Source organism: Apus apus, chromosome 4 (assembly GCF_020740795.1).
Source record: "Apus apus isolate bApuApu2 chromosome 4, bApuApu2.pri.cur, whole genome shotgun sequence".
Lineage (NCBI taxonomy): Eukaryota > Metazoa > Chordata > Aves > Apodiformes > Apodidae > Apus > Apus apus.
In genome coordinates, this window is record NC_067285.1 from 109,361,891 (window position 1) to 109,375,659 (window position 13,769).

At 41.4% G+C, this 13,769-nt stretch overlaps 1 protein-coding gene across 2 annotated transcripts in view; it reads left to right on the forward strand.

Annotated features, from left to right (window-relative positions):
• RMND5A (required for meiotic nuclear division 5 homolog A) overlaps positions 1 to 13,769 on the forward strand; it is a 28,620-nt gene that overhangs the window by 893 nt on the left and 13,958 nt on the right. For both annotated transcript variants that reach the window (XM_051619551.1, XM_051619550.1), the window contains exons 2-4: positions 3,615 to 3,757; positions 10,571 to 10,705; positions 10,864 to 10,964. In XM_051619551.1, coding sequence (XP_051475511.1) covers positions 3,615 to 3,757; positions 10,571 to 10,705; positions 10,864 to 10,964 — 379 coding nt within the window. The remainder of the gene's footprint in view (positions 1 to 3,614; positions 3,758 to 10,570; positions 10,706 to 10,863; positions 10,965 to 13,769) is intronic.

Sequence of the window (13,769 nt, forward strand, 5' to 3'; positions counted from 1 at the left end):
CTGATGTTGAGCCCTTGCGCAGGCGGGCTGGGTGGCCAGGGCGCCCTGTAAACATCAGACATTTAAACCTTGCGAAATCCCGGGGACGGAGGTAGCGCAGCGCTTGCTGGTGGAGTGGGAGGGCATGGTGAGGCAGCTGAAGTGATTTACCCAAGGCCGTGCAGGAAGCAAGTGATGGCTCAGGGATTAAAAACGGGAACTCGAAGGCTCCCGAGTGCAGACTTGGGAGCAGACTGTGCTATTTCGTTACTTTCCAAGATCTGCTTTTGTTTGGTTCAGAGAAAAATGTGTTTCCTGTAGTCTTGTACAAATACAGGTGCAAAGCCCACTTAGTGGTGCTTTTAATTCCAGGAACATAAACAGGATTGTGCTAGAGCTGCTGTGTGTACACAGCAATTTCCATAGATAGCAAACATGGGACTCTGGTTCTGAGGCATTTCTTTGGGATGAAATCACTTTTGTTCTTTTAGGAGTTGTTTTGAACTCGGTTCAGTAAAAGTGTTTTGTGCTGCTCAAATCCGGGCTCGTGCATTAAGGACAGTTGTTAAAACCTGCCTCTTCACTGAGATGCTGATCTTGCCTGGGAAGCTGAGTGCTGTGACCCTGATGTGTTTTTAGTTTTGCGTGTCTCTGGGGGGTTGTAAAGATTTGTCTGTAAGAATCCTGTTGTAGGATTCCTGATCTTGATCCTCCTCTCTGCCCGGATCCAGCTTTTACTCTCTTCATAACAAAATTAAGAGGTTCCAGTGTGCAGTTCCTTCAGGGTCCTCACTGGGTTTGCCATCCAGACTTGAATGAGGTGTTTCTGGGACTCTCCTGTGGAGGCCCTGGACGTGTTTTCAGCACTTGCTAAATCAGTGGTGATGCTGTCCCAGCAAAGTACATCCTAAACTGAGCTTTCTTTTAAGTGAGTACTATGGAGTGAAGCCAATAAGTTATTAGTGCATCCTCAAAGATCTGTGGACTCTATTAAATGTTGGCATCTGAGGGTCAGCTGGCTTCATACATGGCAAAATCCTTCTACTTTAACATGCTATTTTTAACTTCCTAATAAGAACAGGTATTTGCAACTTTTATATCCTTTTATATACTGTCTCCTGAGTATTTTTGAAAATTGAGGGAGGTGGAAGCAGACACCTTACTGTGGAGCTCTGTCATTCAGGGGCTCTGAACTGCAGAAAGATGTTCACGTGTATCATTTAAAAGGAAGAAAGGAAAAAGAAAACCCTCACTGCTGAAGAAGAAATTCATTGAGTAGGACAAGATTTGAGAGCAAAGATTTATGAAAAGACATTAAATAGGCAGTGGATATAAAAGGGAAGTGGGTGGAGAAAAAGAAACTTAGAAGCTGCTTCAACCTCTGAACTAGTTTTTTCCACTCTCTTGGTTAAAACTTCTTGAGCTGTTTTCATGTTACAGCCTAAGCACAGCACAGCTGAGGCCTGTGAACAGGAAGGCTGTGAACACTGAATTACTGGGAGGATTGTCTACAGGCTTTCTTCTTCTGATTTATTAGAAGTAGCTCATAGTTTAATTAAAGCTGGAAGAGGTGGGTGCAGGGGACAGATCTGTTCTCTTAAGGCTCTGATGGCTTTTCCTGTGTAGGCATTTTCGTTGCTTTCCTGCAGTGGTTTCTGTTACAGTCTGTGTTAAGGGGCAGTAATTCACTTATTTGCATGGGATAAAAACAGTTAGGCATTTAAGTTGTTTTGGTTTTACCCTAATGGCTTTTCTTACAAAAAATAGCTATTTAGAGAGTGAATTTTAACCTCTCTGTTTATTGGAGGGTGAATATTTCCATTTGCTTGTTGCATAATCTCTGACTGATTGTTTTGTCTTGGCAACAGTCGGGAGACAGTTATTTAAGACCCTTCATGTGATTTTAAATGTCTGTTCTAAAAATTAAATAGCAACTGAGAAATGGTGATTATTCTTGAAATAATTTTAGGAGGCTAAATTTATGGAATAACTGAGTGAGATTTTTTTGTTTTAATTCAAGATGTATAGAATCAAGTTAGTGAACATGCACTGAAGAGACTGTTGATCCTATAACTTCTCACTTATTCACTAGGAAAAATACAGAGTCCTGTTCACCTGGGAGGTGATTGTTTGCTTCATGGGACTGGAGAGAGGAAAAAAGTTAGAGCTTTTTTTTTTCTCTTTTTCTGTTTTTGTTTCTGTTTTTCTTCTTTTCTTAAAAGCTCTGACTGTTGCAAAAATGCTGTTAAAGCTTCCTCAGCTGGGGCTTGCAGGGATGAACAGGAGCTGTTTACTTTTCTAGAGATGAGCTAGTTCTAGTGTGTAACAACAGAAGTTGTTTCTGCTGTTGACAGCAGCAGGGTGGAGAGTTGGGATGCACAAAGGAAGGTGTCTAGAATAAGTGGCTGGTAAATTATTACATACAGCCAGTGATGACAGCTTCTTTTCTGGATTTCCTTTGCTCTTGACAGAGGCATGTTGCTAGGGGCACACTCCTAAGAGTTAGTTTCTGTTGGGTTTGAGTTGTTGGTCCTGCAGGAGTAGCAGCAGTTCAGTGAACCTGCATTTTGCTTTCCATGGGAAACCAGAAACTAGACTCTGACATGCTGCTGAAACCACAGGTGTGTTAAAATACAAAATGAGAGAGGAACAAACTAAAAAGCATGGTTACTTTTTAAATCTCCTAAAGAGATATTTTGGTAATTTTATTCTTTTTCTCACATGAAGAATTTAGATCCGGAATATTAGGGAAGCATTTCTGGGCTGCTGTCCCCCTCAAGTTATCCTTCCTGTGCAGTTGAAGGCTGCTAAGTCTGTGTCCCTAAAGGAAAAATAAATTAATGTAGAATGAACTTTAAAGATGGAGAGAATTTCAGAGGTAGGACTGGAAGAGGGATTCTCCTTGTATTTTGAAATGAAAAGCTGGAAGAAAGGACTGGAGTAAAGCACAAAAGAGTGTATTTATTTTTATTTTTTTTCTGACTAAAGCTACTGAGGAGTTGAGGCATGAAGGGTGTAAACTGTGGTCAGGGGCTTGTAAAGCTTTTGCATGTATGGTTTTGCACCTGTAGCAGTGCACAGCATTGCACCTGTTGGTTGGACATTGCTTTGAAAATGTCAGCGTTTCTGGAAAATTAGTCTTACAACAAGAAAGCGTGGATCTGATGTTCACATCCAGGCTGTTCATGGGCTGCTTCTCATCCAAATTTTGCTTGCATCTTGTGGAAGTTAAATGTGATGTTTGGATGTGTCTTCAGGGAACTGTCTAAAAGAAAACCGATCCTGTAGTAGGTTCAGTAGCTTCCTTTTGTACCATGTGACATTTTTGGATTGAGGTGTTTCTTTGAGATGTGTTTATTAATCTACTGTGACAGAGACACATGAGATCTTTACATGAATTTTTTATGCTGTTGTACTTGTTCAGTGTTACTGTGCACCCGACTGGATTCCTAATTCCATGGGTGAGCCACGTCCTGTACATCTTCATTTAAACTGATCCTGCTTTGGCAATACCCTCTAGATTGCATTTCTCTCTGTTAATACCATCCCTTGTCTTTAAATGTTGGTGCATCTTGAGTTAGTAGTGTTACCATTTGTTTGGAACAAAGTTAGTAATTTTCTTCTCTTTTGTTTAGATCAAGATGGAGACTTATCGGGGACAATTTCGCTTGTTATGACACAGTGTTGTAAAAGAATAAAAGACACAGTTCAAAAACTGGCCTCCGATCATAAAGACATTCACAGCAGCGTGTCCCGAGTTGGAAAAGCCATTGATAAGGTATTTATGTTGTGAATTGATTGGGTTATTAGGTGGTGTGTCCCCTGCTTTACAAAATTTTGATTTATGTTACAGTTAACCTCAAATCTTCCTGTCAACTGCAGAAGCATAGCCCTGGGGCAGAGGCAAGACTATGGGGTGCATAGTACTTGCTTTCAGAACTTGTTTGTATGCTGAATCCTGCTTCTGAGGCAGCTTAAATGTCTTTATTTCCAAGATAATTTGCCCAACGTGTGATAGGTTAATATCAGAACATGGTTATGTTGACTGACTAAACATTTTATTTGAAGTGCACCTTATAATCTTACTAAGGATGACACTAAATGAGTCTTTTCATCCAAAGATGCTTGCAACATTACAGAATACTCATCCTTTGGGACTCTCATTTAAACTCTGTTACTAATGAGGATCTGTTAAAGTATAATTTAACAGTGGTGCAATGGGGAGACAGAGTACCTAGTGCTGCATTATTGGGCATAATGTCTGTGCAACTGTTATTTTTTTGCTTATCTCTGTGATTGACCCATCACAGAGGGCTCAAACTTTGTACTGAGAGCTTTAATCCAAGCGCCACCCTTATCCAAAGCTTAAGGACGCATCTGTCTCTAATCCTTGCTGCTGTATCTAAACCAATTAACTAGAGTAAAATTCCATCCTTATTACTGGCTTGGAGCCTGAAATAAATCTGTGTAATCTTGTCCTAAGTTTGAAGCTTTCCTATTCTGCTTTAGCAAGTGGACTTTGTGCAAACACGCTGATTTCAGTTTGGCTGTACCATTTTCCTTTAAATACTCTGAGGGAGAGCAGCCCGAGGTCATATCTAGAGAGTGGGAATCACAGAATCATTTAGGTTGGAAAGGACCTTTAAGATCATCAAGTCCATCCATAAACCTAGCACTGCCAAGTCCATAAATGGAAATTAGTATTTCTTAGAAGCCAAAGGAAAAAAACATTTGCAAACTTTAAATAAAGTTTAGATGTGTGTCTAATCTCCAAATTGTTCTTTCAGTTGCCATGTGCAGTTTTTCCAGTGTTGTTTCTGTCCTGCTGTTTTATTTACTAATTTTCTTTGGAAAGGGATACTTATACATAAAAGCATTTTTAAAATTTCAGAAGTGTGGTTTTGTAAAATAGTTGAAAGGACACCACTAATCTGCTCTGTGCCCACTGACTGTCAGAAGAACTGTTTCAGTGAGGTGTTCAAAAATTTGCTGTAGTCAGTGTGCTCATTCCTCTGGTTTTTCAATCTTGCTTAGTGTCTGTGATGTTCAGATCAAAAGATTGGAAGCAGCTCTGCTGGTAATGGAGGACGTATTTTCATCAAGTTCAGAGCATCAGTCAGGATTGTCTCCTTAAAGATGAATTTCCTGGTTTTCTGTTTTATTTTTTTGGAGTGCAAGTAGTTTGACTTTTCCTTTCCCTAACATAAATGTCTGAAGGGAACTACTTTAAAATGTACCCTGAAGTGTGCCCTGTTCTTGGCCTGTTTGACAGATGAATAGATGTAATGTTTAAATCTAAGTGGAATTTAATGCTCCCCTGGACAGTGACATTGGAAGGAAATCTTCCATACCTTCTTAGTGTAATTTCACTGTCCTGATGGAAAATATATTTGAAACCTGCCAGCAAAGTCTTTGTTGGCTTCTGAGTCCCATAGCCTATTGAAGTTGCCCTCTCCTCATTCCTTCCCCATAATACACTTAAGCTTAAACCAATAGAAGTAATTAAGTGTAATTGATGTAGTGAGTTGGTGCTCGCACATTCCCGGCAAAATGTTACTGCTTCCTAACTAAAATGCTGGTTGGAATTTAAAGAAGCACAGCCCTTTGCTTGGATTCATGAGACTGGAGTTTTGTTTCTGTCATGTGTAAACTCTCATTCCAGCTTTTTCCTCATTTATTTTATAGACAGATTAACACCTAGAACACCACGTATTGTCTTCCTAACTCCATGTGCTCAGGCACGGGTAAATAACTCGTGTTGACTGATTGGAGATTGGGAAACATGCTAATATTGGTACCAGTTTTATGTGACACATCTAAATGGCAGTTACAGGTAGCATGAGCAAACTTCCTCCTTAACAATCTTGGCTTTTGAAATAGCTTGCTGTATTATCTGCTTGTGGCAAATTATGGATTTTTTTTTTCCATTGCTGAGGCAGCATTATGTCCATATATCAACTTAAAGCTAGTCGGTTCTTCAAGTTAGTGTAGCCATTGCTTACGAACTTGGAACCTAGGTTTGTTTTCCTGCAGAGTTCACTCTGAGAACAGAAACTCCTAAACGTTGGAAAAATAAAGTTCAGATTTGGCGTAAAATACAAACCGTGTTTAAAATGTGAACTTTGTGTGCTGCTTTTTAGTTAGCAGTTCCTGGAAAGTTTATCTAATAATCGAAACGTTTTTTCATAGTAGTTCCACCTGGATTTACATGCTTGTGATCCATGGAGGGTTACCCTTTCTTCCAAAGAGCATTTTCTCCTTTGAAAAGCAACGTTTGCATCCAGTTTTTTCTTCATTGTACTGGCATTTGCTCTGCTTCCAGAACTCATCATGTCACTATTGTTCAAGCAAGTTGTTAACAGGTAGCTCGTTAATCAGTCTTCCGGTAAATCAGTCACTCTTCTGGAACGATTTGAATTAATCTCAAAGCTTGTTTGATGAGGCTAGTACATGTTTTGCCTCTAGCAATCTGTCTGAGTAGGGGTTAAATGCCTTCATTCAGGAAAGTAAGTGGAGAAAATGGTAACTCCTTCAGTTTTATCGCTGAATTTAAAGCCTGTTTTTTAAGAGCCAACAAGTTAAACCAGTCCTTGGTTTGGGAAAATAGACTTTTTACAGCAGTTGGTGTTTGTTTCATGTAAAAACTTGTGTACAAACAAAAAACCCTTACTGAATGTAATTTAATATTACTGTAAAGAATATGGCTAGATAAATACAGTCTTTGCAAGTTGAGCTTTATCTGTGAACCAACAAATTGAACAGAGGAGGTAAACAAATGTATTTCATTTGTATATTGAGTCAGAATTTAGAAGAAAGCAGGAATGCACAAAGTAATCTCAGCTGAGAGACTGAGGAATAAAACTGCCCTTCATCATCATCATCCTTCATATTGTTGTCAAAAGGAAAGGATTAACAGTCACAAAGATTCCAGGTTCTGAAACTAGATGGGCTTGTGTCATGGGTGGAGTTGGGGACATCAGACCTGGGCAATGGCAACCCTATCTCAAAAAAAAAAAACCCAGCAGGAACTTCGAGATAAGAGAATGTTAAATTTCTGCTTTGTTATGTGAAGTTAGGAGTGACAGTGACCAACCAGTCATTTCCTTCTCTGAAGTCTTTGTTGCTGTTTTGTATACAAAACTCAGCTTATTTCTCAAAAGATGTGCTAGCCTGGCACCCCTGTCTGTGCAGAAGTGGAGTAAAACAAGTATCTCAACTGTGTGTGTGGACAGGGTTTTGCACACAGGATGCAGAACCCAGATTTGGGACAATATCACGTTGTTACTAGTAACATGGAAGGTTTTATCTTGGTTGAAATGGTCTGGTTTGTGTGTGTGCATGACTCAAAGTCCTTCTCACATTTCAGCAATTATCAGTAATGTACTTTACATTCTATCACGGATATATTTAGCACATACTATTCTACGTTTTAGCCCTAAGCTTCCTAGTTAGGCTCTTAAAAAAAGGCTTGTGTCTCAGGAATATTCACGGTTGCTCTTCTAGGCTTAAACCCTGAAAAGCACAATATAGCCTGTCTGGAGTTTAACTCAGAGAATTTATTTCAACTTTTGAAATCTTATTAAACCCCACATGCTATCAGCATAGTGTTGGTATTTAGGAAACAGATGTGTTGTCACCAGCATCTCATGCAGGCGTGACAGTTATGAAATACATGAGCCAAAGGCAAGCAGTAATTTGTTCTGACATGTGACAGTCACTCCCTGTAATATGTGTAGTCTCCTCTGGACCCAGAGGAGGTAAGAGGTGTAGAATCCCAGATATAATAAAGACCTCAGAAATTGTTTTAAAAATAAATATATTTTAAACATTGAAACGAGAGAACCTGGTCAAGACTGGTCTGATGAGAGAGTGGATATGGGGGAGAAAAAAACATGGATGTCCTCAGGTTATATGATGTGAGCTGAACCTACAGCACATCTGACTCATTGTTACCATCTTCTATGAGATTTTTCAAAATCTAATTTACAGTGGAGTTTTGAGAAGGTTCTCAAGGCTCATAGGTTTGTTGCTTCAGAACACAATGTGTTTTTTTGTGAAGACGCTGAGGTAAGTGGCTCTGCCACCTCTGCCCTCAAGCAGTGAGAAGGGTGTGACACTGTTTAAGGCATAGATTCAGCTTCTGCCCAGAAGAATACAGTTCTTTTTATGGGTTTTACGTTTGCTAGGACTTTTAATTGCATGAGCAGTAACTTTAAGTCAATAACTTTTAGGCTACTGATGATCCCCATCCTGGAATCTAAGTAAAAAAAGCAAGTTTATCTGTTTTTTTTTTAATACTGCCTCTGATGTTTCTTCAATGCATTGTCGATGGAAATGTTACCTGCTAGGGGTGTTTGGACAGTGATGCTGACCAGTACCAACGATGCTGGTGATCCTTAAAGCCTTCAAAGAGTTGGCATAAATAAGAACAGTATTATTTAGTCTTCAAGGTGTTTTAAGTTTTTTCAAGCTCCAGCTTAAAGACAAGCAGCATGCCAAGGAGCTTACAGGTTAAGACACTGAAGTGAAAATGTTGTTAACTGAGAATTGAAACAATGGCAATAATTTAAATGCTCATGTTGCTCCACTGTTTCCTGAAGATGGAAGAGACAGTTTGCTTGCCTGAGTTAGTGTTTTACTGAAAGTTTGCTAAGAGACCTGAAGGGAGTGGTGGTTTTGAAGCCAGGTGTGCAGGGATGAGAAGGCTGCCCCTTTCTCACGGTGACACAGAGGAGATGTGGAAGGTGGCTGATGAAGGAAATTAGTAAGTGGAAAGGTGCTGTGCAAATTGCTGGAAGGAAGAATGAGAAGCTTTACAGATTCATGCTGCTGTGCCCCCTCTAACTTCCCCCTTGCCATTTAAGAGGTGGGCAGCTCACTGTCGGTAAAGCTGCCTCTCAAGGGCTGATCTGCTCTCTATTGGGGTGTCCCCATGCACCTATCTCTACTGAAGGTAATCACTGCATGCCACTCCAGTCCTCTGGAGCCAGCCTGCAAAGACAGCAATTTCAGTTTTGAGGCTGACATCTGAATTGTAGGTAGGTCTTTGATACCTCCTAAGGAAAAGCAGTGAGGCATAGCTGGGCAGGAGAGACTTGAGTGGTGAAAAAGTGGCTCCGTGGTCTGAAAGTCTGAAGCTGCCATGATGATGTTCTCTAATTTTTTAAATTGAGTTGCAAGGAGACTCTTAAATTTAACTTCTGAAGCAGATGGACAGTAGACTCCCCAGTACTTTTGGCAGCATCACTCTGCAAATGTCTGTTGCCTGGCCTGGGTTTTGGCAGAGTCTGACTCTTCTGGTTTACCAGCTAGCGAAGTTATGTCCATGGGATACAAAGTTCTAATCTAACCTAGCCCCTGTCACCTCAGCTTTGCTCTGAAGGTGGTTGGTTATCTGCACTGGCAGATATCACAGCAGGTTGAGTATCTGTTAACCTGTCTCTCCAGCATTGTCCTGGCTGATGGGGAACCAGTAATACATGGTTGACAGACAGCTCGTACCAGCTTTGTGTTGTTTGCTCTGCCTGCTTTGACAGAAGTGTGTATTGTGCTAGGTGGGTGTTTCAGTATTGTGCAGGACTGTCAGTTGTCACAGAGCTGCAGCTGAAGCACTGCAGTTTGCACCAGACTTCTGTTTTACAAACTTCCTTAATGGAAGAGAGCCATAGTTACTAAACAGTCAGGTCAGGCAGCAAGCAGTGTTTTGAATTCTAGACTCTACTTCTTTTGCAAGAGGTTTGTTGGAGGCAATAGGTGAGGATTTTTATTCAGATTAGCCTCTCTGCCTCAGTCATAAAACATGTTAGCAGTTAAAATCCTGTTTTATATAATGGGTTAGAATAAGTGTTGCTCTCCTACTGCCAATAGGCAGAGTGCCAAGTGTTACTAAAGAGTCACTGTGACAGTATTTTTACTTATTCCTGGAATATGTCTGTAGGCCACTGACCTAAAAATACACAGCAGTAGGATCGGCTAAATCAGTATAAGATATCTTGGATCTTCAAAGCTTATCCTGTTGCTGGAATGTTGGAGGTCTTCAGGGATTTGAATTTCATTGTGGTTTGAGGGTGGGAAGAAGTGACTTTTTCCTTTTTCAGCATTGTCTGCCCCTCCAGCTGACGTCACAGCTCCATCAACAATTTCTGAGTTCAAGCTTTTCCTGCTCATTTGGTGTGCTGTAATGACAGTGAAGCATTGATAGCACTTTTGATTCCAGTGTAAGCAGTTTTGTTTTCTGTTGTCTGTGCATTTTCAGTTTTCACATACAGAAAAAGTCTTTTCTGCAGATACTTCCTTCAAAAATGCATCATGGTCTAGATTTCTAATTTGCTAGGTAGATCTGTAATTTGTCAGTGCAGTTCCTTAGAGTGGATAATATTCAGACTTGAAATGAGCAAGCTGAAGGATTTGTTTTATGCACAGGAGGTAATGAAGCAGCTGACAGGTGGATTTCACTTTGAGCAGGAGGTAATTGAAGGCCAACTGAGTAAGAGGCAGAAAGCATCAGGGTGGAGACAGAGGTGTCCTGGAGAATTAAAGTGATGTGGGGCCATTTGTTCCAGCCTATTAACTGTTAGTTTGTACGTTTCAGAATTTTGACTCGGACATCAGCAGCGTGGGGATAGATGGGTGCTGGCAGGCTGACAGCCAGAGAATCCTCAACGAGGTGATGGTGGAGCACTTCTTCCGGCAGGGAATGTTGGATGTAGCCGAGGAACTTTGTCAGGTAACCATCAGCGCGAAGGCTGAATGTAACCGCTCGTGGGACATGGTGCTTTGGGTTAGCATCCTTATTTGGGTGTTAGTGTTTAAACTGTCAGCAAAACGGCAGCTTAATCTCATGTTTTCTTGTGCTTCAACTAAAACCTGCCTTTGTTTTTTCAGGAATCTGGCCTATCAATAGATCAAAGTCAAAAAGAACCGTTTGTGGAGTTGAATCGAATATTGGAAGCATTAAAAGTTCGTGTTCTGCGACCTGCATTAGAGTGAGTCTACTCAGGTTTTTTTCTCCCCCTTTTTTTTTTTTTTGTTTTTTTTAGGATGCTTTTAACAAGTCTTCTAGTTTAAGTGTGGCCTTTAGTATGTTTTGATGTGTCCCCATTTGTCCTTTGAGAAGTCTGTTACTACATGAACCCCTGCCTTCTTCTTTTGTTCCCTCTGTGTCCTTCCCCATGGACAGTACTAAGAGTCATTTTCTTAAATTAAGGATTAACTTTAATAATCTGTGGTGCTGATTGAAGGTTTTGGGAAGAAATATCACTTAAGAGAAACAGTTGTCTGCCATCATTTGACCACTCAGTGGATAAGTAATTGCTGGATGGCCACACCCAGAGAGTTGTGGTCAATGGTTCAGTGTCCCAGTGGAGGCAAGTGACAAGTGGTGTCCCTCAGGGGTCAGTACTGGGACAAGTGCTGTTCTACATCTTTATTGGAGTCACAGACAGTGGGATTGAGTGTGTATCCTCAACAAGTTTGCTGATGATACCAAGGTGTGTGGTGTGGTTGATACTCTAGAGGGAAGGGAGGCCATCCTGAGGGACCTCAGAGAGGTGGGCCAATGCCATCATCATGAAGGTCAACAAGGCCAAGTGCAGGGTCCTGCACCTGGGTTGGCACAACCCCAGGCACAAATACAGGCTGGGGGGAGAATGTCTGGAGAGCAGTGCTGAGGAGAAGGACTTGGGGGTGGTAGTTGATGAGAAGCTGGACATGAGCCACCAGTGTGTGCTGGAGCCCAGAGAGCCAATTGTGTCCTGGGCTGCATCAAAAGAAGTGTGGCCAGCAGGGCCAGGGAGGGGATTCTGCCCCTCTGCTCTCCTCTGGTGAGACCCCACCTGGAATACTGTGTACAGCTCTGGGGCCCTCAGCACAAGAAAGGTACAGACCTGTTGGAGAGGGTCCAGAGAAGGGCCACCAAGGTGATCCAAGGCCTGGAGCAGCTCTGCTATGAAGACAGGCTGAGAGAGTTGGGGCTGTTCAGCCTGGAGAAGAGAAGGCTCTGGAGAGACCTTAGAGCACCTTCCGGTGCCTGAAGGGGCTCCAGGAAAGCTGGGGAGGGGCTTTTCATCAGAGAAGACACTGATAGGACAAGGGGTGATGGTTTTAAACTGAGGGAGGGAAGATTTAGGTTAGATATTAGGAAGAAATTCTTCCCTATAAGGGTGATGAGGAGCTGGAATGGGTTGCCCAGGGAGGTTGTTGATGCCCCATCCCTGGAGGTTTTTAAGGCCAGCTTGGCTGAGATTTTGTGCAGCCTGGTCTAGTGGTGGGGTTCCCTGCTCATGGCAGGGGGTTGGAACTTGATGATCTTCCAACTTTTATGATTCTATAATTCTGTTCTATGATTCTATGTTATTTAGCTTTATAGTGAATCATTAGTGAACCTTATTTTATTTAAAAGGTTCCGTTATGAAGGATACCAGGACTTAGTAGAGGTGTTGGGTATCACCAGGGTTTTTGCAGCTTCACTGAGCCCTTGAGGTGAGCAGAACAAGACTTGGGGTCAAAGTTCTCCCTTTTCCTCAAGTCACTCTCCCTTTCCAGATAAGGAACCACAGGGTGGGATGAGGGAGTGAAAGGATAGGTGTGTGCTTTGCAGGCTGCTGCTGCCAGGTACATGCTGATTAACGCTGCGTGAGAGGTGTGTCCCTTTCCTCAGCAGGAAACAACCCTGTGGTACATGAGCTGGGAGGCTGGACTGAGAGGGAGATCTGCTAGTGAGAGATTTCTGCTGAGCAAAACAATTCTGGTCACTCAACTCAGTGGATAATGCTGAACACTCAAATGAAAACCAAGCCTGGGAATATCTGAGATCTGTCAGTCAACCTTAGAGCAGGGTATTTTCTTGACCTTAGTAGACTTTACAGCCATTAGACATGTAAGCTGGTGCTAAAAGGGATGGTGAAGAGGGCAATGTAATATAATGGGCATGGGCTACTGTTTAGATTTCCAGTAGTGGATATGTAACAGTGCTGTACCATTTAAACTTTTATTTTAAAAATGACAAAACTCCAAACAAACCCTGTGTTTCTGGGGTTTTTTTAGGTTGTGAGAGGTTGGTCTCAAAAGTAAGTAAAAAAAAATAAAAATCTTTGAAGTGACCTTTTAATAATAGAAACAATGAAACTAAGCATAGTCAAAAATTCTGTTTAATTCCAGAGCATCATTCATACATTTAAATTTACATTTTTTGCATTAGTTAAATATATTTTCATACCAACAAACATTTTCTTTTCCTTTAACATGATGTAACAGGGTTATGTCAATGCAGAGGTCACTGACATCTAACCTCTGTGCAGGGATACTCTGGTATTTGAACTGTGGTGTTCATAAACTAAATCATGGATTATGCCACTGGGTCATGCAGAGGTTGACCTCAACAGTTGGTCTTTGGACCAACACAGGTGGAAAGCTCAAGGTGTTTTATTGCTGTTGAATTGGCCAGTGAAGGAAAGCAACACGGAAATGCCTGGTGTTCCAACTGAACTAGGGTTTAATGTCAGCTGCACTATGTATTTCTTGAGGTTCAAACAGTAGCAGAGCTGTTGCAAAGGACACTCTAGAACAGTAACTTGCTGTTACAGCCAGTTCACTTGAAGTCACTAAATTCATTTTAGCTGCAGTTAGCAAAGCCTTCTGCCTTACTTGTTGCTACTTAGTTGTATCTTGTAGTTGCTGCAGTGTGTTAAAATATTTTTCCAACAAAGGAGAAAGCATGGTTGTTCTTCAAAGGAGCTTTTATTCCCAAGACAGCTGAATGGACAGAGAATAGGGTGTATTGTCAGCACAGC